The following is a 16,621-nucleotide window of genomic DNA, read 5'->3' as shown; positions in this document are numbered from 1 at the left end:
TTTCTTTTTCAGCGCAAAGAGAAAAAAGGAAAGGAAAAAAAAGTGTGTAAAGAAATTTAAAAGGGGAGGAAAATGCTTTTTCACATTTTCTTTGCATGCCAAAACAACCTTCAAAACTGAAAAACTGAAACATCACAAAATATATTTAAATTGTCATACAGGTAGGCTTTTTCCTGAAGAAAAAACAAGTTTGAGAAAGATGCTTTGGCCTTCTGGATATTTGTATGTACATGTTCACACACGTATACACACAAACTTCCACACTCACTGCAGCTTTTGCAATTAAAGATTCAATTGCATCACTCAGCTCTGCATTTTCACCTACAGTTACAAAAACAAGGGCAACCTGTTAGGAACTGTTAGCCAAAATCTCCTTAAAATAAAGAAAAAACAGCACAGGCCACTAACGAGAACCAGAAATAATCCCTGACATAACAGTCCTGCTTGTATTCAAGTATTCACTGCACAATCCTTACACAATCTTTAATAAAAAAACATCAAAAAGCAAGTTGAAATAAGCTAGTTCCTTTGTGCACATATTGCAAATGAATAGTTTGGAAGAACTATTTTCTCCATTTCTGCAAATGAGTTCAAACTCAGAACCACAGATGTTCCTAAAACCATAATGGCTGATTTCCAACAGCACCTACACTGTGGCTGCCATCCATGTTGGTCTGGTTAGGACTTGCATTATAGTGAGAGCTGGGGCTGCCCTTACTCAAATGACATTCACAACTATCAATCTAGTGTGGACATAGGTAGGATTTCTCTTTTTAAAAACAAAAGAAACAAATGAAGAGCCCTACACATTTTTCTGAGTTATCCAAACTCCCTTGGTGTTGGTCATCACCACTTAAGTCTGTTTTGAGGAGATACCCAAAACCAGCAGTAATTTCACATTCTCAAAAGCTTGAAATTGTATTCCACCCTCCTGGTTTTAGCACCTCAAATTTGTACTGCAAGTCTTAAAAATGAGGCAGGTAACTCCCAGCATGAAGTAAGCTGGATGTTATCCTGGTGACAAATGTCAAAGACATGCTGCTAGGCTAATGTCCAATGAGAAGGGCAATGATTCCCACATTTCCACATGTTTTCACCCTCTGTTATGCTGCAAGGCATGTCTAACTGTGCTAAAGATCAGTTTACAAACCAGCCCCAAACTTCAGAAAGTCCAAGGTGTTTGAACCAGGAAACTTAAAAAAAAAAAAAACCAAAAAAAACCCCCTAATTTTTAACAGTTCCTCCCTGTAGGCCAAGAAGCAAAACAAAAGCGAGTTACAGACATTCAGTGCACAAGATGGTGCTCAAGAAAAAATGACCTTAACTAGTTTGGAGCTTGGATTTTGTGCTCAAGGTAGTTGTAAATCCCAGAATACAAAAGGTGAGAAAGTTCTTAGCAGACTACAAAAACCAAACATTTCCAGCTTCAGAGAAATTGTAATAAAATCATGAGTTGGGAAAAAGAATTACAGGTGTTCAGCTGTACAATAAACTGCAGATTACAAAATACACTTTACAAATTGCAATTCTGCATGCCATTTTCTTTCTTTAATGCATGTTTTAGGTCCTAATTATAAATCCTTACATAGAGCTACATTTCAGAACACAAGCTGTAGATATTTACCTTGGTTTCCATCGTGGTGATCTTGATCTAGATCTTGTCATCTTCTCTCATGTGTTTATCAGTTTCTTGAAGCTGTAAAAAATATATAATTTACTATTCTGATTACAAATTACATCAGGAAGTTTTTTTAACAAGTGTAGTACTAAAAACTTCAAAGTTCAGGTGAGATGTATATTTTAAGGATGTTTTACTTCAAAGGCAAACCTCTAATACCAATTTCAAGGCAAGCAACTTTTCTTCTCTAGCTGCTGATCTTAAAACACAGTATATTTTCTTTATAAAGATTTAAATATTTGATCATTGTTCCATTTTTCTCTCCATTTTTAATGCTATTAATGTCTACTCAACCTGCTGTTAAATGCTAATAAGTTCACAAGCAAGCTGCAGCAATGAAAAACATATTAGTATGTGTTGAATGCTGTAGATGACAGAGGGGACAAACAGACAGCTTTAAAAATAAAGCTTATAAAGGAAAAGGTTTTTGCATGAAGTTATACCCTGAGCTTCATATATACTGAACTTCAAATTTGTCATATACATCAAAATGTTTACATGATTGCAGACTTCTTGTAAACTTTAACTACTCCATCAAGTCTTAACTGCTAGGTTATCACATACTCCATCTAAATCAAACCAAGTACAAAAAAACCCACTTTTTTTCACTGTTGTACTTCACCTGTTAATAATCTACTAACTAGACACACACCAAATATACAATGGATGCACTATGACAAAGTGCTGCTCCTGACTCCTGAAGGTAGCTCCTGACAACCCTTCTCATATAAGCTATGAAAGAATGAAAAAAAACCCCTAGGAACGTCATAAAAAAGTGATTAAAGTATATACAAACGCACCAGTAATGTACTGGTGAACAGGAATTAAATGATTGTTCATTATTTAGCAAAGACAAAGGATTAAAGCAGAATGAAATTATCGGGTAACTGGTTAAAAACTGAAGTTTGGACCACATAACCATGCCTACAGATTTAGTTACCACAAAATGCTTTAAAGGCCAGAAATATAGATGCAAAAACAGATCTATCAACAGCTCTAAAGTTAATGAACAACCAACCATTTGAAACTGAAAGAATGTACCCAGGTCAATGCCAATCTATATATGCTATGGTATTTTCTAAAACTTTTTGTACAAACACTCAGGGAGACAGAGAACTAGTCTGAGCTAGCAAAGTATGGCATTTCTGACACTCCCAGTGCCCAAATAATTCCTTTAACTAAATCTTTTGCCTAATGAACTGAAACTGAAAAGGGAGAAAAACACAAGCTTTAAGACACCACCTGAAGTAGTGTGCACCCACATGCCTGATCCAGTGCCTCACACCCTCAGTCACACTGGTTGCTCAAACAAAGTATCACTCGTTGCTATACTTGACTTTTTGGTATGATTACCTCATGGCTGAAACAGTAGAATCTTAAGAGAAGAATACACAGCATATTTCTGCTGCCTACCCCACAAGGAGGCATTAGACAAGCCACCTCCTAAACTAGAAACTGCCCATTAAGTTGCACTGTAAGCTAACCAGACATTTATTTGCAAGATGCAGCAATAGCTTAGTTCTGAAGAAAAACCTGTATAACTTATTTTTTTGCTCCAAATTCAATCTTTTCATGTAACAAACCACAAGGCTGTAATTGCTGCAAGGGATAGTGAAGCAAAAAGAATCCAAACCCAAAGTCCCCCAAGGACAAGATAAAGCATTTGCCCTCTGAACTCTCAAATATGAAGTTATCACTGCCTCTTACAGCCAAAAGGCATATCTGAGGACTGCATAGCATGATTAACTTCAGGCCCTTTGCTTACTTGAAGTTATACTAGCCAAAGTTAGATATGATGCTCCAATGCCACTATTCATTATTTTTCAAAGAGAAGTAATATTGTGATCAATATTCCTATATTTGTATATTTCACTCATAAAAATACATCTTACAAAACAGTATTTCAGAAACAGCAACAAAAAAAACCCCAATACAGTCCCTGGGTAACACATTCCAAAATGTGGTACATGTCCAACAAGCTTCAAAGATTCACTACTACCATTTCTTCTGGTAAATTTTAGAAGTGACAGTGTTTTTACATGCCAATTGAATTCTTTCTTCCTACCTTCCCTTCAGTTCTGAACTTTATTCCTAATTTTCAAATGGGTATGTAAACACTAAAAAGACAAATGTACCATTAAACTCCACCCAACTATCTGTACAGAATTTGATCTGCCAGACTGATAAGCTAGAAACTGGGCATACATTACGACCAATTCCTTATTCTTTCTGAGACTGGCTAAACAATCATACCTAAAAGCGTGAGAAAGACTGTGACAGCACATCCTAGATCTTGCCTTAGGATAAGGAGGACTACTGTAATTTCCAGTGATGACATTCCTTTTGTTTAGTGGAAAGAAGTGCTCATCTAACGCACCTCCTAAAAATGACCCACGCAGTAGGATTTCCTCACAGAGAAACACCCCATATGAAGGCAGCAGTCACTCTCCCCCAACAAGTCTCCCAGTATAACACCAGAATTGCAAATTAATCTATACAGAATTTGTAAACATTGCTAAATCCAGGTTTAAGTCACCTCAGTTAGAACAGCAATATGGTTCCATACCAAAAGCAAGTTTTTTGTGGGATGGTATCAGGTAGCAAGCCTGACTGTAGCAGAATTACTTGAATCAAGTGAAGGCCCTACAGTTTCCAAGTAAGGCATCCAGGTGCTTCTGAAAACAGAGGTCATGATGGAGAAGAGGTGCCAGGACCTGGCTGCTCTGGGCTCTGAATTTCTCCAAGATGTTCTGCTGTACTTTGGGAGACACTGTCACTATGAAAACATGAAGTGTTGGAATGTATGAAATAGAAGCCTCTCTGAGTCCCTCAGAGAGAGAAAGGAATGCAGGGATTGAATTGGTACCTTCAGAGAAATTGAAATATATTAAGCCACACAGACATGAAGTAGGAGTGTAAGTTTTAGTTTTAAGTAAGTAGAAATATATCTTAAGTGCCTTAAGAGACTGTGTTAGCTAGTAAAAAGCCCTAAAGCCTAGTTTAAAGTTCAGTAGTGATACCTTTCAAAGATTAACTTAACTCCAGACATAATGAAAACATAGCAGAACGTTGCTTACATTTCTAGACAGAACTACGCACATAGATTTTGTGTAAGAACTGACATTATTTTCACACATTAGAATTAAGTTCAGATAGGTGCAGGAAGAATGTTTTAGAATCGTGTTTTTAGCTGACTGGATGATTTATGAATAAAATCCCTTTGTACTGGGGTGCAAAAAAAGGTGTGGTAGTAGCTTCTGCTAGCTGCTCCTTCTGCCTCTGCTCAGAACATCGGGACTCTATGCCAGGAAGCTTTTAGCTCAGACTTTAATACTCTGAACTCTTTGCCTTCGAGGCTGATGCATTCATGCAATAAACAACTTTACAACAATCAACAACTGCCCCAGTCTCTTTAAAGACCCACACACAACTCGACAATGAAAAACTATTTTTTTAACTAAGCAGCATTATTAGGTTCAGAGTGCTGCTTGTGTTTGCTAGTTACAATAAGTGACTCATTGGAAGAGTTATCAGTAACTGTGCTTAGATAGTTTTTAAATATTAATGGGACTCTCACCTTTTATTTTCTTTCCCTTGACTTTTGGAACTGGACTCAGACAACTTCCCTCTTGGGAGAAATGGCCTCAAGCCTGCTAACAGCTCTCCTTTAATTCCACCCTTGGGATATTAGTGTTTTGACAAGTACAAAAGTCTTTCACAAACCTGAAAGGAGTATCTTAAGACAAGTAAATAAAAAATGACCAGAAATTGTACAGGATGTGCCAACTTGAACATATGTTCTACCAGAAAGGCTAGATTTTTCACAACTAGCACTCCTGAACAGAACAATCTCACATCTCTTTACTTTCTCCTGCATGAAACAAGAAATCACAAATGACTGCAACCATCTAGCTGCACAGAAGGGAACTGGAGCTCTTTCTAATGCAAAGAGCCCCAAATTAGCAAACCCCAAACAGCCAAAATCCTGCAGGTAAGAGCACAGACTGAGTAGAAGCAGTTAACTCTGCCGGAGCAGACTATAAATGTGTGTTTTACATGACTTTCTGGTGCCTTCCATCATCACAGGGAACAGGTAATGGAAGAAACCTTACTCAGGACACACAAAGGGCAAACCAATACTAATAGTGCTCATCACCAGGGAGCTGCTCGTCAATGCCTTTCACCTACAGTGAAGGAGATGTCCTCCCCCACCCCTTCTGGAGGGATTGCCTGACCATCACCACCAACCTTTCAGAGGAGAGAGGGACAAGCAGGTCTCACAGGCTGGGTGACAAGAAGACTGACACTTGCTGTAAAAACTACCCACATCACTGTTCTCTCTTTCACTTCACCCAAAAAAGATAAGAAGCAGCTCCAAGCTTTTCACTGACTGCCTTCTAGGTGGGGATCAGTTGGAAGCTGCAAGAGACACACCCAAAGTCTGTATTGCTGCAGGGTCTGTCAAGAAAGAAAAACCAGGAATTGAGACTCTAAATATCAGGACAACTATGTATTTGACAGAAATACAATCAAATTAAAGGCTCAGCTACAATCCAGACTTCAAGTTGGGGTTTTTGTTGGGTTTTTTTTAGGTCTGCAATACAGAAAATCATTTACACCATCGTTAAATGAAAAGCATAGAATTAGTAACTTCTCCACTGTGTAGGTTATAAGAGTTGATTCAAAGGCTGTCCCATGCAGTGCCCACTCCATCCACTATCCAAGCAGAACACAAGCCTGGCACGTTCTTGCCCATTCATCTTTGAGGCAAATCTTATCACCTCCAACACCAAATCCTCAGGAAAAAGTATAAAAGCATCTCCCAGCAAACCAGTCTCAATGTTTCTGATCCTGCAACAGGATTCCTGTAGTCAATGCTTCCTAGACAGGCTTCAGTACCATCCCCTGTTAGCTCTGCCAGCCCATGGAAGCAACTCCCATCTCAAGGCACAGCACCTCAGGGAAGGACATGTGTAACAGCTTTGAAAGCTATGAGCTAGAAAAGCTAAGTCAAGTTTAAGTCAAGGGCACACACCCAGCTGAGACAAACGAAACTTGGCAGAGGGATTTCTAAACCACTGGCTCTTTTAGAAAACACAGCAGGTAACAGATCAATGCAAATGACTGAGAGCCAAATTTCCATCCTCAGCTCTCTCATAGGTCTCTGATATTCAAAAATGGCTCTTTATGATGACAGATCCCTTCTCCTGGGCTTTTATCGCTCTTGGAGCACCTTCCACCTCTCCATGGATATGTTTTGAACCTCCACAATACTCTGTGGCAGGTCTGAGGCGACTGCAGTCTCACAGCCTAAATCCTCACCATCAACATCATCAGGGAGATAATCCTTTATATTCCCCCTCCACTTTTCATGCCATGCTATATTTAAGAAATTTCCAGATCTGGTCCACAGCATCTCCCCAGGCAGCTGTGGCAGAGCAGCTGGGAATGGAGGGCAGCAATGGCAGGAGGCAGCACCACACTCCTGCTGAATGTGTCACACCTCAAGGTGAGCAGCTCTGATGCTCCAGTTTCTCTGATGAGAGACTGGGCCTCCACAGCAGCAGAAGCACCCCTTCAACCTACCAAAACCACATCCACTGAGGCTTTTGTTCCCCTCTCAGCTTTATCCTGGTTCTTCAGCACAAGCTGGGGAGGGCAGGCTTTACACAGGTTGTATCCCAATGCCAAGGACTGCTAACAGACAACCAGGGCCTCAAGCCAGGGAGGTAACTGTGCCAGGCAGGGGCAGCGTGTGGGGATTGCTCTCCTCTGCTTGCTACAAAAATAGACAGAGATAAAAAAATTATTGTTCCCCCTTACACTCACAGTAGGATGAAGACTTACTACAGAAAGTACAGGCCTAGCTCAAGCATACAGAAATTCTTAGTGGACCACCCAAAAAATTTAAAGTAATTGCTTTTAACACATAGAAAATATTCCCCCATGCCTGCATATTTGATCAAATGAATAAAAATAACTGAGTAGGTCTACAGAGCATATAACTTTTCAGTGAGTTCTCATTTAAAATCAACCCATTTAATTACACTAATTAGCAGGCAATGCCTCACCTTTGCAAAAGAACAGATTAGAATGCCAACTTGGAAAGACTGAGCAGGATAAATCCCTATCACATAATAAATAAGGTATTTCACTCTCAAATTACTTCTTTTACATAAAGAAAACCCAACCCATAAATATATTAGTGAGTCATTTCTATAAAGTGTTGAATTAGAGGCCTTTAACACCTGTTCAGTACAGAACTTCAAACCTTACAGCACCATACCCAGCCACATCTGCTGACCAGTTTCTAAGGGGACACCAGAGGCATGTTAAATCTGCTTGTGTCAGTCTTAGAGACAGACCATAACAACTTCCCGCCTACTGAAAGCTCTCCAAAACATACAAACCATGATGGAAACCTCTGCTTTTCACCTTGGCATCACAAACTACCAGAAAACCGAAATAAGACTCTTCTCTATTCAGGATCAGTGGTGCTGTAGAGCAGCATTGCCAGGAGGCTGGGAAGTCCAGGCTGCCTTCCCCAGTCACACCACAGAAATGCATCTTTACTGAAAGACTCAGGAATGCTTCCTCCTTCCCTGCAGACAGCAAGCACCTGCTGCCACCTGAGAGGAAAAGCAAACCTAACAGTGTGCAGCCACATCCCTCACCAGCTTCCCGGCAACACCAACCTGCCTATGTTACCTCCTGAGAGGTGAACACCCACAAGCCAAGACTGCACCAAAATCAAGCCCATCTTGTCCCAGCACAGGCACATGGAGAGTTGGTTTGATGACTCTTACAAAAGCAGTGGCAGAAATACCAGTTCTTTTGCTGAAGGCAGATGTGGAGGAGTGCATGGACACTCAAGATAGACAGTGGTTTATCAGGATAACAGGGTGTGTCACTGAAGGAAGTTAATTAATTTAAGTTCACCTCATCAAGACCAATATGGGAAAAAAAAAAAAAAAAAAAACAAAGCAAAAAAAAAAAATCGAAAAAGTCCTCAAAGGGAAAGAGTCATATGTGTCCTCTGCCCAGCCCTGTGTCAGGCTGCCACAACACAACATCCTTCACCAAAGATCCTTCCATGCCTTTTGCATATCTCTTCCCCTCCCTTCCTGGCATCCTCTTCCCTGTTCTTCCTCCAGCCATCCACACCCAGCAAGACTTTCACAGAAGATTCACTTTTCCTTGAGGTCCACAAACACACAAATTAAGCAGGTAATGAAAATCTCCCAGCAATTTGAGCAGCCTTTGTTTTAAACCCTTATAACTCAGGAATCTGAACTATATTTATGAGGACTTGAGGCGTTTAAGAATGGCACTGGAAATTAGGTGTTGCTGTCCTAGGTGGAGTTGAGCCAAGTGAGGAGACTGCTATCACCAACTCCTTACCAGACATTACTGCCCACTCAGATGTGTCAGAAAAAAATGTGCACAATCAACTAAATTACTTAAAGAAGTCTCAAAAGCCCTCAGATTTGTTGCAATCGGCATCAATTCATCTTGCTTTGGCTTGACTCGATCTAGAAAATACAAACACATACTGAAACTGAGCTATGACTGTTACAGAAAATCTGTACCACTCTTAAGTTTTTATAAAGACTTCAACTGGTGTAGATCTGCGTGTGACAACATATAAATTACTGGAAACAGGGACTGTTGGTATTTATGCATTGCTCACCTCTAAGGTGTCCTTACAGTAACACTGAGCAGCGAGCTCAGCTCTGCGGTGCCGCTGGCCCAGAGGGTTCACAGCGACACGGCTGTTCTGGAACAGTCTCGACTCGGGGGCACGGCCACAGCGGCGTGCTCGGGTGTGTGCCCCTGCCCTGTGCTTTGTCCCTGGGCCTCCCAAAGCCCCTGACGGCCCCGAGCACCGCACCACGGCACACAGGCTCCGAACAGACAGGCACACACGCGAGGCGAGGCGGCTCCGGGTGCCGCTGCTCGGGCTACCCCGCCCTCAGCAGAGCCAGGATGGTGCAGCACAGTCCCGGCCGAGCTCCGGTCCCCCCAGCTCCGCTGCCACCGGCCAGCAGCGCACGGGCCAGCGCGGGGAGCGAGGGCGGCAATTACCACTCACCTCCCCCGGGCCGGGCCGGGCTGGGCCGGGCCGACCGCCGGCCCTCGGTGGGCGCGGCGGAGGGCGACGGAGCCCCGAGCACCCCGGCCCGCTCCGTCCCGGCGCGCAGGCGGCGCTGACGGGGACAATGACCGCGGCAGCCCCGGCTCCCCTGCCCGCGGCACCGCCCCCCGCCCCCTCGCCGGGCCTTACCAGGCCCCGCCGCGGCCGCGGTGCCGCCACCGGCCCCGCACTCACCGCCTGCGGCACCGCTCCCGCCGCTCCTCCGGCCGCCGCCGCTCCGCCCCGAGCAGGTGCCCGGCGAGCCGGCGGGGGGGATCCGGCGGCCGCGCCGGCCGCGGCTGCTCCGCACGGGCGCGGCGGAGAGAAAGGGGGGGCGGGGGGCGGCCCGGAAGGGGAGGGGCGGTGGGGCCGGGCCGGGGCGGCTCCGGCACCGCCCACTGGCCGCCCCTCTCACGCCGGGGCCCCTTGCCCGGAGCCCCGCTGTGCTGCTCGGGGTGGGCCCGTGGCAGCTGGGGCCCGGCCGCGGTAGCGGAGAGGACGGGGTGCACTGACCCTTTCCGGGTTTTGACTCCTGGGCAGCCTCGTGCCTGGAATGCCTTGTGGGAAGCAGAGCCCCTGTGTGACACTGGCAGCCAGGAGGATCAGCCGTGTCCTGGGGCACGTCAGGGACAGCACGTCCAGCCGGGAGAGGGAGGATCTGTCCTGCGCTGCTCTGCACAGAGGCGGCCTCACCTCGAGCGCTGGGGGCAGTTTTGGGCGCCACAGTATTAGAAAGATATAAAGCCATTAGAGAGTGTCCAGAGGAGGCCTACAAAGATGTCAAAGGGTCTAGAGGAGAAACTAAGAAGTGGCTAAAGGCACTTGGCTTGTTCAGCCTGGAGGAAACCTCGTTGTGGTCTACAACTTCCTCATGAGGGGAAGTGGAGGGGCAGGCATTGATCTCTCTGTGGTGACCAGTGTGGCAGGACCGGGCAGAATGGCCTGAAGTTGTGTCAGGAGAGGGTTAGGTTGGATATCAGGAAAAGGTTCTTCACCCAGAGGGTGGCTGGGCACTGGAGCAGGCTCCCCAGGGAAGTGGCCACAGCACCAAGCCTGACAGAGTTCAAGAAGCCCAGGAACATGGCGTGGTTGTTGGGGCTGGCCTGTGCAGGGCTAAGAGTTAGACTCAATTCTCCTGGGTCCCTTCTCACTGCCCCTTGGTCCCAAGGAGCAGCTGGCAACTCCTGTGCAGGGCCACCGATGGCCAGAGTGGGGCAGGCCCCAAGGACCTGGGTTTACTGGGCAGGTATCACTGGTCTTTCAATGGTCTTGGCTGCACTGTAGTGGATCAGGCAGGAAAGTTTGGACCAAAACCTCCCCGAGGCCAGACAGGTTTGCCCCTGCAGCTGCACCCACTGTGGTGCTGCTCCCAGCCCACAGGTAAGGCACGTTCCTGGAGTTCCCATCAGAACATGCACTAGAGGACGGCAGCACTGGGGTTGAATCAGTCCCAGTGGAGTGAAGGCTCTTTAGGCTGCTGGGATGCATTAATTCCCTTGATTGCCAGTCCTGATAGCCAGCAGGCCCAACAGGTTTGGTGTCAGTTTTTCCTTCAGGAGCTATAAACAACAGAATGACACCGTGAACATACTGTAACCCTTTCAAAACAAAGTATCTTCTTCTGGCTGAAAACCACTCAGAAATAAATTTATAGATCACACAAAACCAAGGAGACACTGATGCTATCTAGATTGGATTAGTGTCTGAGGCTGTTGGTCAAGGATCTTGAACACTACTTTGGTGTATTGCCAGATCAGCTCATTAATATAAATTTGATTCAGCACAGATGCAGGCACACAATTTTGTTTTAGACCAAGCATAGTTTTGATGTTGGTTTTGTATTTTTACAGTAGCTAAAGGAAGCTGTAGATACCTGATACAGTATCATTACAACTGCAAAGGCAGGCGATATCTGACCTGGTGTAAAGCTTACCAAGTTAACCTTGTCAACATTTTTTTTAAACAATTTAATTTAAGACAAAAAAAAGAACCAGACTCATCAGTCTGTCTTATGCAGTCTTGACATTTTTGATCCAGCTGAGAGCCACAGTGTTGCATTTACTCTGTCATCAAGCCATGGCCTAAAGAGGGTGAAGTTATAGTCACTGAATAGAGTGGAGAGGAAGGGTTGCTTGCTTTTGCCCCGCCTCAAAGAGATGGTCTCAGTTTCCTTATGTTCTGACAACCAGTGTGAGCTGCCAACTTTGGCTGTCCTTTGGACTTTTAGCTGCTGACGTTTTCTTGTCCTCCTTTTATAGGACTGATGTTTCAGCAGTGCATTATCTTCTATTTTCTGTCTTCTCAAGCCTGGAGGCTGTAGGTGGGACTGAGGGATCCCTTGTCACAGCTATCAATCCATTTGCTGTCTTTGTCTGCAGGATCCTGCTCGGTTCTCTGTGGACTCAAACCCAAGGAATCCCACATAATTTCTGCATAAAAGAATTTCCTGCATTCACCAAAACACTTTGAAATTCTCATATAAAATTACAAGATTATTTTTAAATCTAGCTATAGCATTTTCTCAATTAAAATGGATTGCAGAAGATTTACTGACCCATAGGGCACAGAATTACAGTGACAAGCTGCACCAAACAACACTTGCTTCCTCTTTGCCATGCTGGAATTTTTGTCAATAGAAGTTCAGGATGAGAACTGGCTCCATGAGCTTTAGATGAAGAAAGTGAGACTGAAGCAGAGAGATGCCATTGATATGCACTTTGCCAAAAAACTTGGTTCAGCCTGGGTGGCTCTGCCAGATAAGATGCAGTCCCAGTTTGCCATATGTGGCACTATGTGGGATAATCACTGTATAGACAGCCACCCTTTCATTAGCAAGATTCAGAAAGCTGAAGTAACAGTAGAAAAAAATTTGGGTTTATTCCCTGCTTCAGCTGGTGTAATGGTTTGCCTGACCTCTGCATGTAGGGGGCTGCCTCTGCTCTGAGACTTAAAACAAAGCAGATTTGAAACTAAAACTGAGCTCTCAGTACAGACACACAGCCTCCATGTGCATAGGGTAAACTTCTAAATGACATAAAATAAAGTACCAAATTTCATTATCAACCTATATATTTGATGTTGCCTCAGATGGTCTTGATACAATTCATATGTATGGATAGAAGGATGGATACTATCCTGATGGATAGTAAGCACACGAGGATCTCTGTGGTTAACACCATGTAGTCTAAGTAAAAAACAACTTACACATACTTTACAAGTTAAATTAATATTTAAATCAGTGTCTATTAGTAGCTCCACAGCATCATTATTCTTCACCTCTAAATTGGGAAGGCCATTCTATTGCACAAGACTTGGCAATTACTGCTTATTAAGACTAATTATTTTAATCTATTTCCATGTTTTATTTCTAATTAAGTATCATTAGAATAGAGAATCACTTTCATATTCCTTTAATGCTTAATTTAGTAAACATTCCCTTTGGAAAGAGCACAACTGTGGTTTGCATGCTAAATACTTGGAAATGATGAATGGAAGTTACCTAAAATTCAAAAGCAGGAACTAGCCCCTGACAGCAGACAGATCTTATGGATCTTTTCTTTCAAGGAGGCATTTAATTTTCCACATAAAATGTTATTCTTTACACTGACCTTTGCTGAACCATATTATGCTAATTTAAAAAAAAATAAAACATCTCCTTGATTGCTGGCAAGGTCAGGCACAGAAGCAGGCAGGGAACAAGAAAAGTGCTCCCCAGGCTGTGCTGGGAGCATCACTTGGGCTTTCCTGCAATGCCAAGGCTGACCACCACTGCAGCTGCTGCTGAACACCTCTCTCCACTGAGGTGCACCAGATAAATGACATTAAAATCTTGTTGTGGAGTGGTTTGGCTTGGTTGTCATACACAATTCATTTTGGTGTCTACAGACAGAGCCTGCAGATGGTGACAGTTAAAAGGGAAGAAGCATCTTGGAACAGTGAGAGAGGGTCTGGTGCAATCAACACCCACATGATGATTTTTATCCACCATCAAGAACTGCTGTCCAAGGTTAAATCATGGTTTTACCAAGCAACCTTGTTTTCTTTTGTACTTCACTATCTTGTTATGCCTCCTGATTAGGTTTGCATGGCTTCATTAACTGGGATCTCTGCTTTTGAAGGAGTTTCACATTCATGCTTTCTTCTTCTGCCTCTCATCCATTCCTACCCCTAGTGCAATCAGGACTTTTTTATCAAAATGCTTTCACCAAACCACAAAGTGTGTCTCCTGTTATGAAATGACAGTGAGCTGCCTAATTCTTTGCAGGCATGTTGGTCATTTGCTTCCTCTAATGGTAGTAATAAAAAAATTATTTCTATCATTCAGTGGAACAAAATTAACTAAACCTCTAAGCTCCTAGCACAGGGGCATCAGCTCTTTCTCTTCATTTATAAAAAAATTAGACACCGGGGTTTAAGTCAATTCCTGAGGTTATTTGTCAAAGGAACTTCAAATCTGTAATGCCTTATGCACACAAGACAAGAATACGTTTCAGAATAAAGCCATAACCCGCAAATTCAGTCATAAGAACTTTCTTTAACAGTTTTCTGTGGAACTGTGACACTTTTTCCAGTTTAGGCTCAAAGCAATAGATAATGACTTCCTCCTTCATTGAGGAAATACATCCTACATTTTTTAGCCTTGAAATTTAAGGAAAGCTGGAAAGTAATTGTTTAATTAAAACCTGAAAGAATGTGAGAGGATGACTAACTGCATGACTTGGCTCTGATAGCATCACTGAATTACTCTTCAAAGACAGCCTCCAGCAAGCCTGGGCTCTCATGACGTAACAAAGCCAGTGCTTTATTTATAAGGTTATCGTGGCTTTCCTGTAACAACACATGAAAATGTGCCATTGCTGCTGGGCATCCAGCCCATGTGAACTTGGTAGGGTGTTGGCAAAATACCAGTGAAAACAATCTCAGTGTATGAACTAATACCAATGTGTGACATAAATGCAGTGAGAGGATTTTAAAAACAAAGGCTTTGAGCTTATCATCCAAGAGGCCAAAGCAGATGAATCTGAGGAGGAAGGCAGAGGTGCAAAAAGGCTGCAATTCTTTTCTTGTGCTAGACCCAGGTCCTGAAAAAATGACAGAAGAAGAAATTGCAGTAAAGCAACAGGATAAAAGTCTGACTGAAGAGAGAGAAAATTTTAAAACGTCCAGCTTGAGACAACATTGCGGGCATGACTGATACTGATTTGCCTTAGGAATTTTAATAGTAATTATGTGGTAATAAATAAGTGTGAAGTGTCTTAGCATTCTTCAGTGACTGTGACCTTCACCCATTCATCAGCTCATTTATTTGCTAAATCCACCAGCAGTTTCATTTGCTACAGGACACCTGCCCTAAAGCCCAACACTGGCCCAAGAACATTGGCATAAATTAACCTTGTAAAACTCTAGGTTAGAAATACAAACGTTGCTTGCCAGAAGGGAAGAACTTCTGACCCAGTCTTCAACTGGGGAAGTTTTAGCCACATCTGACCAGGACTGTACCTGTTGCCCATGCCAGCAGGGTTTCAGTGCTGGCCCTGACACACTACTGCACACAATCAGTCCTTGAAAGACTCCTTGGACTTCTGTTTCTCTGCCAGCTGTGGTGTGGGCAGTCTTTGTCCAGGAGCTGAGAGAACAAACTCATTTCAGCAGGCAATGGCCAGAATTTGTATTCATTTGAATTTCTGTATTTAAACTGATAAGAGGTTTATGAAAAACAAAAGGAGTGAAAACTATTCCTGATTGAGATTTCCCACCAGGAAAATTAGAAGTTACTCCATAGAATTTAGTGGTATAACCCCCCCCCCCCCATCTTAGTATATTTAAGGTGCTAAAAATGATATTTCAGACAATGCTGCCATCTGTATTTTAAAAAAGAGGTAACTCTGAAAAGGGATGTGTGTGCATGTTAATATGGGGTTACATGTATTGCCCTGATCCTGCTTACTGTGCTGCTTACTGAATTTGGTGAGAGGAGCTATTATTTCTAGAAAAAAAATACATACTGACAGAGTAATTTCCCAGATTCTTAACATCTCTTACACATATTCATTTTTTTCTTCAGTTATGCGATTTTATGTCCTTTGGTTCATTATTGTACAATGTCAATCACCTACAATTGCAGTGGACTTCCAGTTATTCTTGTGGGCACAGCAAGATCTACAGTGATATGCAAAGCTGCTGGTTTAAGCTATTAATGGAACTATTTAAAAACTTATTCTTAGAGAAAGGACTTCCTAGAACACACAGTTCATTGCTTACTGCTCCTTCTATTCCTTGGATCTCTCCTCATCATAGTTGGTTTTTCTCTGGAAATCATTAAGGCTTGATTATAACAAGGATACACATCTATTTTGGTAAAGCTCCCAAGTGAACATGACATGCTATCTTCCAGAGCCTCTATTTTGATCCTGAAAATTGCAGGCCTCAGGTAATCATCAAACCTACTAGATTAAAAACATTACTAAGCTCAGTCTTGAATAATCAAAATGCTATAAAACATATACAAGCTGCAGAGCAAACAAGGCTGCTGGGAAGAAAACAAGTATCTAAAATTCTGGTGATCAAGAAACCATTTTCTTATAGTTTAGGTAATTGTTTCAAAAGCTTAAATTTAATTTCTCTTAGAGAGAAATTAGAGTTTCTGCCTGCAGTTTTAAGGCCTTTTCCACTTTACATGCTTCAACAGACTTGTTAAATTGGAGTGAACGGCATCTCCTACTCTTCAGCTGTAGGACATCAAGAATATGATAAATGTGTAGGACATCAAGGATATGATAAATGATTGATGAGATAAAAAAGTGGGGGAG

General features: G+C 42.9%; 1 protein-coding gene across 5 annotated transcripts in view; it reads right to left on the bottom strand.

Annotated features, from left to right (window-relative positions):
* BCLAF3 (BCLAF1 and THRAP3 family member 3) overlaps nucleotides 1-10,102 on the bottom strand; it is a 33,513-nt gene extending 23,411 nt beyond the window's left edge. The window contains exons 1-3 of one of the 5 annotated variants that reach the window (XM_030945897.1): nucleotides 9,369-9,760; nucleotides 7,265-7,457; nucleotides 1,625-1,696 (exon numbers count right to left, since the gene is read on the bottom strand). In XM_030945897.1, the coding sequence (XP_030801757.1) occupies nucleotides 1,625-1,665 (41 nt within the window). In that variant the 5' untranslated portion in view covers nucleotides 1,666-1,696; nucleotides 7,265-7,457; nucleotides 9,369-9,760. Of the gene's footprint in view, nucleotides 1-1,624; nucleotides 1,697-5,926; nucleotides 5,945-7,264; nucleotides 7,665-9,368; nucleotides 9,761-10,007 lie in introns of those variants that run through there. The other 4 variants (XM_030945880.1, XM_030945910.1, XM_030945888.1 and 1 more) reach the window with 4 other exon arrangements.
* Between the last annotated feature and the right edge of the window lie 6,519 nt (nucleotides 10,103-16,621).

This window comes from Camarhynchus parvulus, chromosome 1 (assembly GCF_901933205.1).
Source record: "Camarhynchus parvulus chromosome 1, STF_HiC, whole genome shotgun sequence".
NCBI lineage: Eukaryota > Metazoa > Chordata > Aves > Passeriformes > Thraupidae > Camarhynchus > Camarhynchus parvulus.
This window is presented reverse-complemented; position numbering and strand designations above follow the sequence as displayed.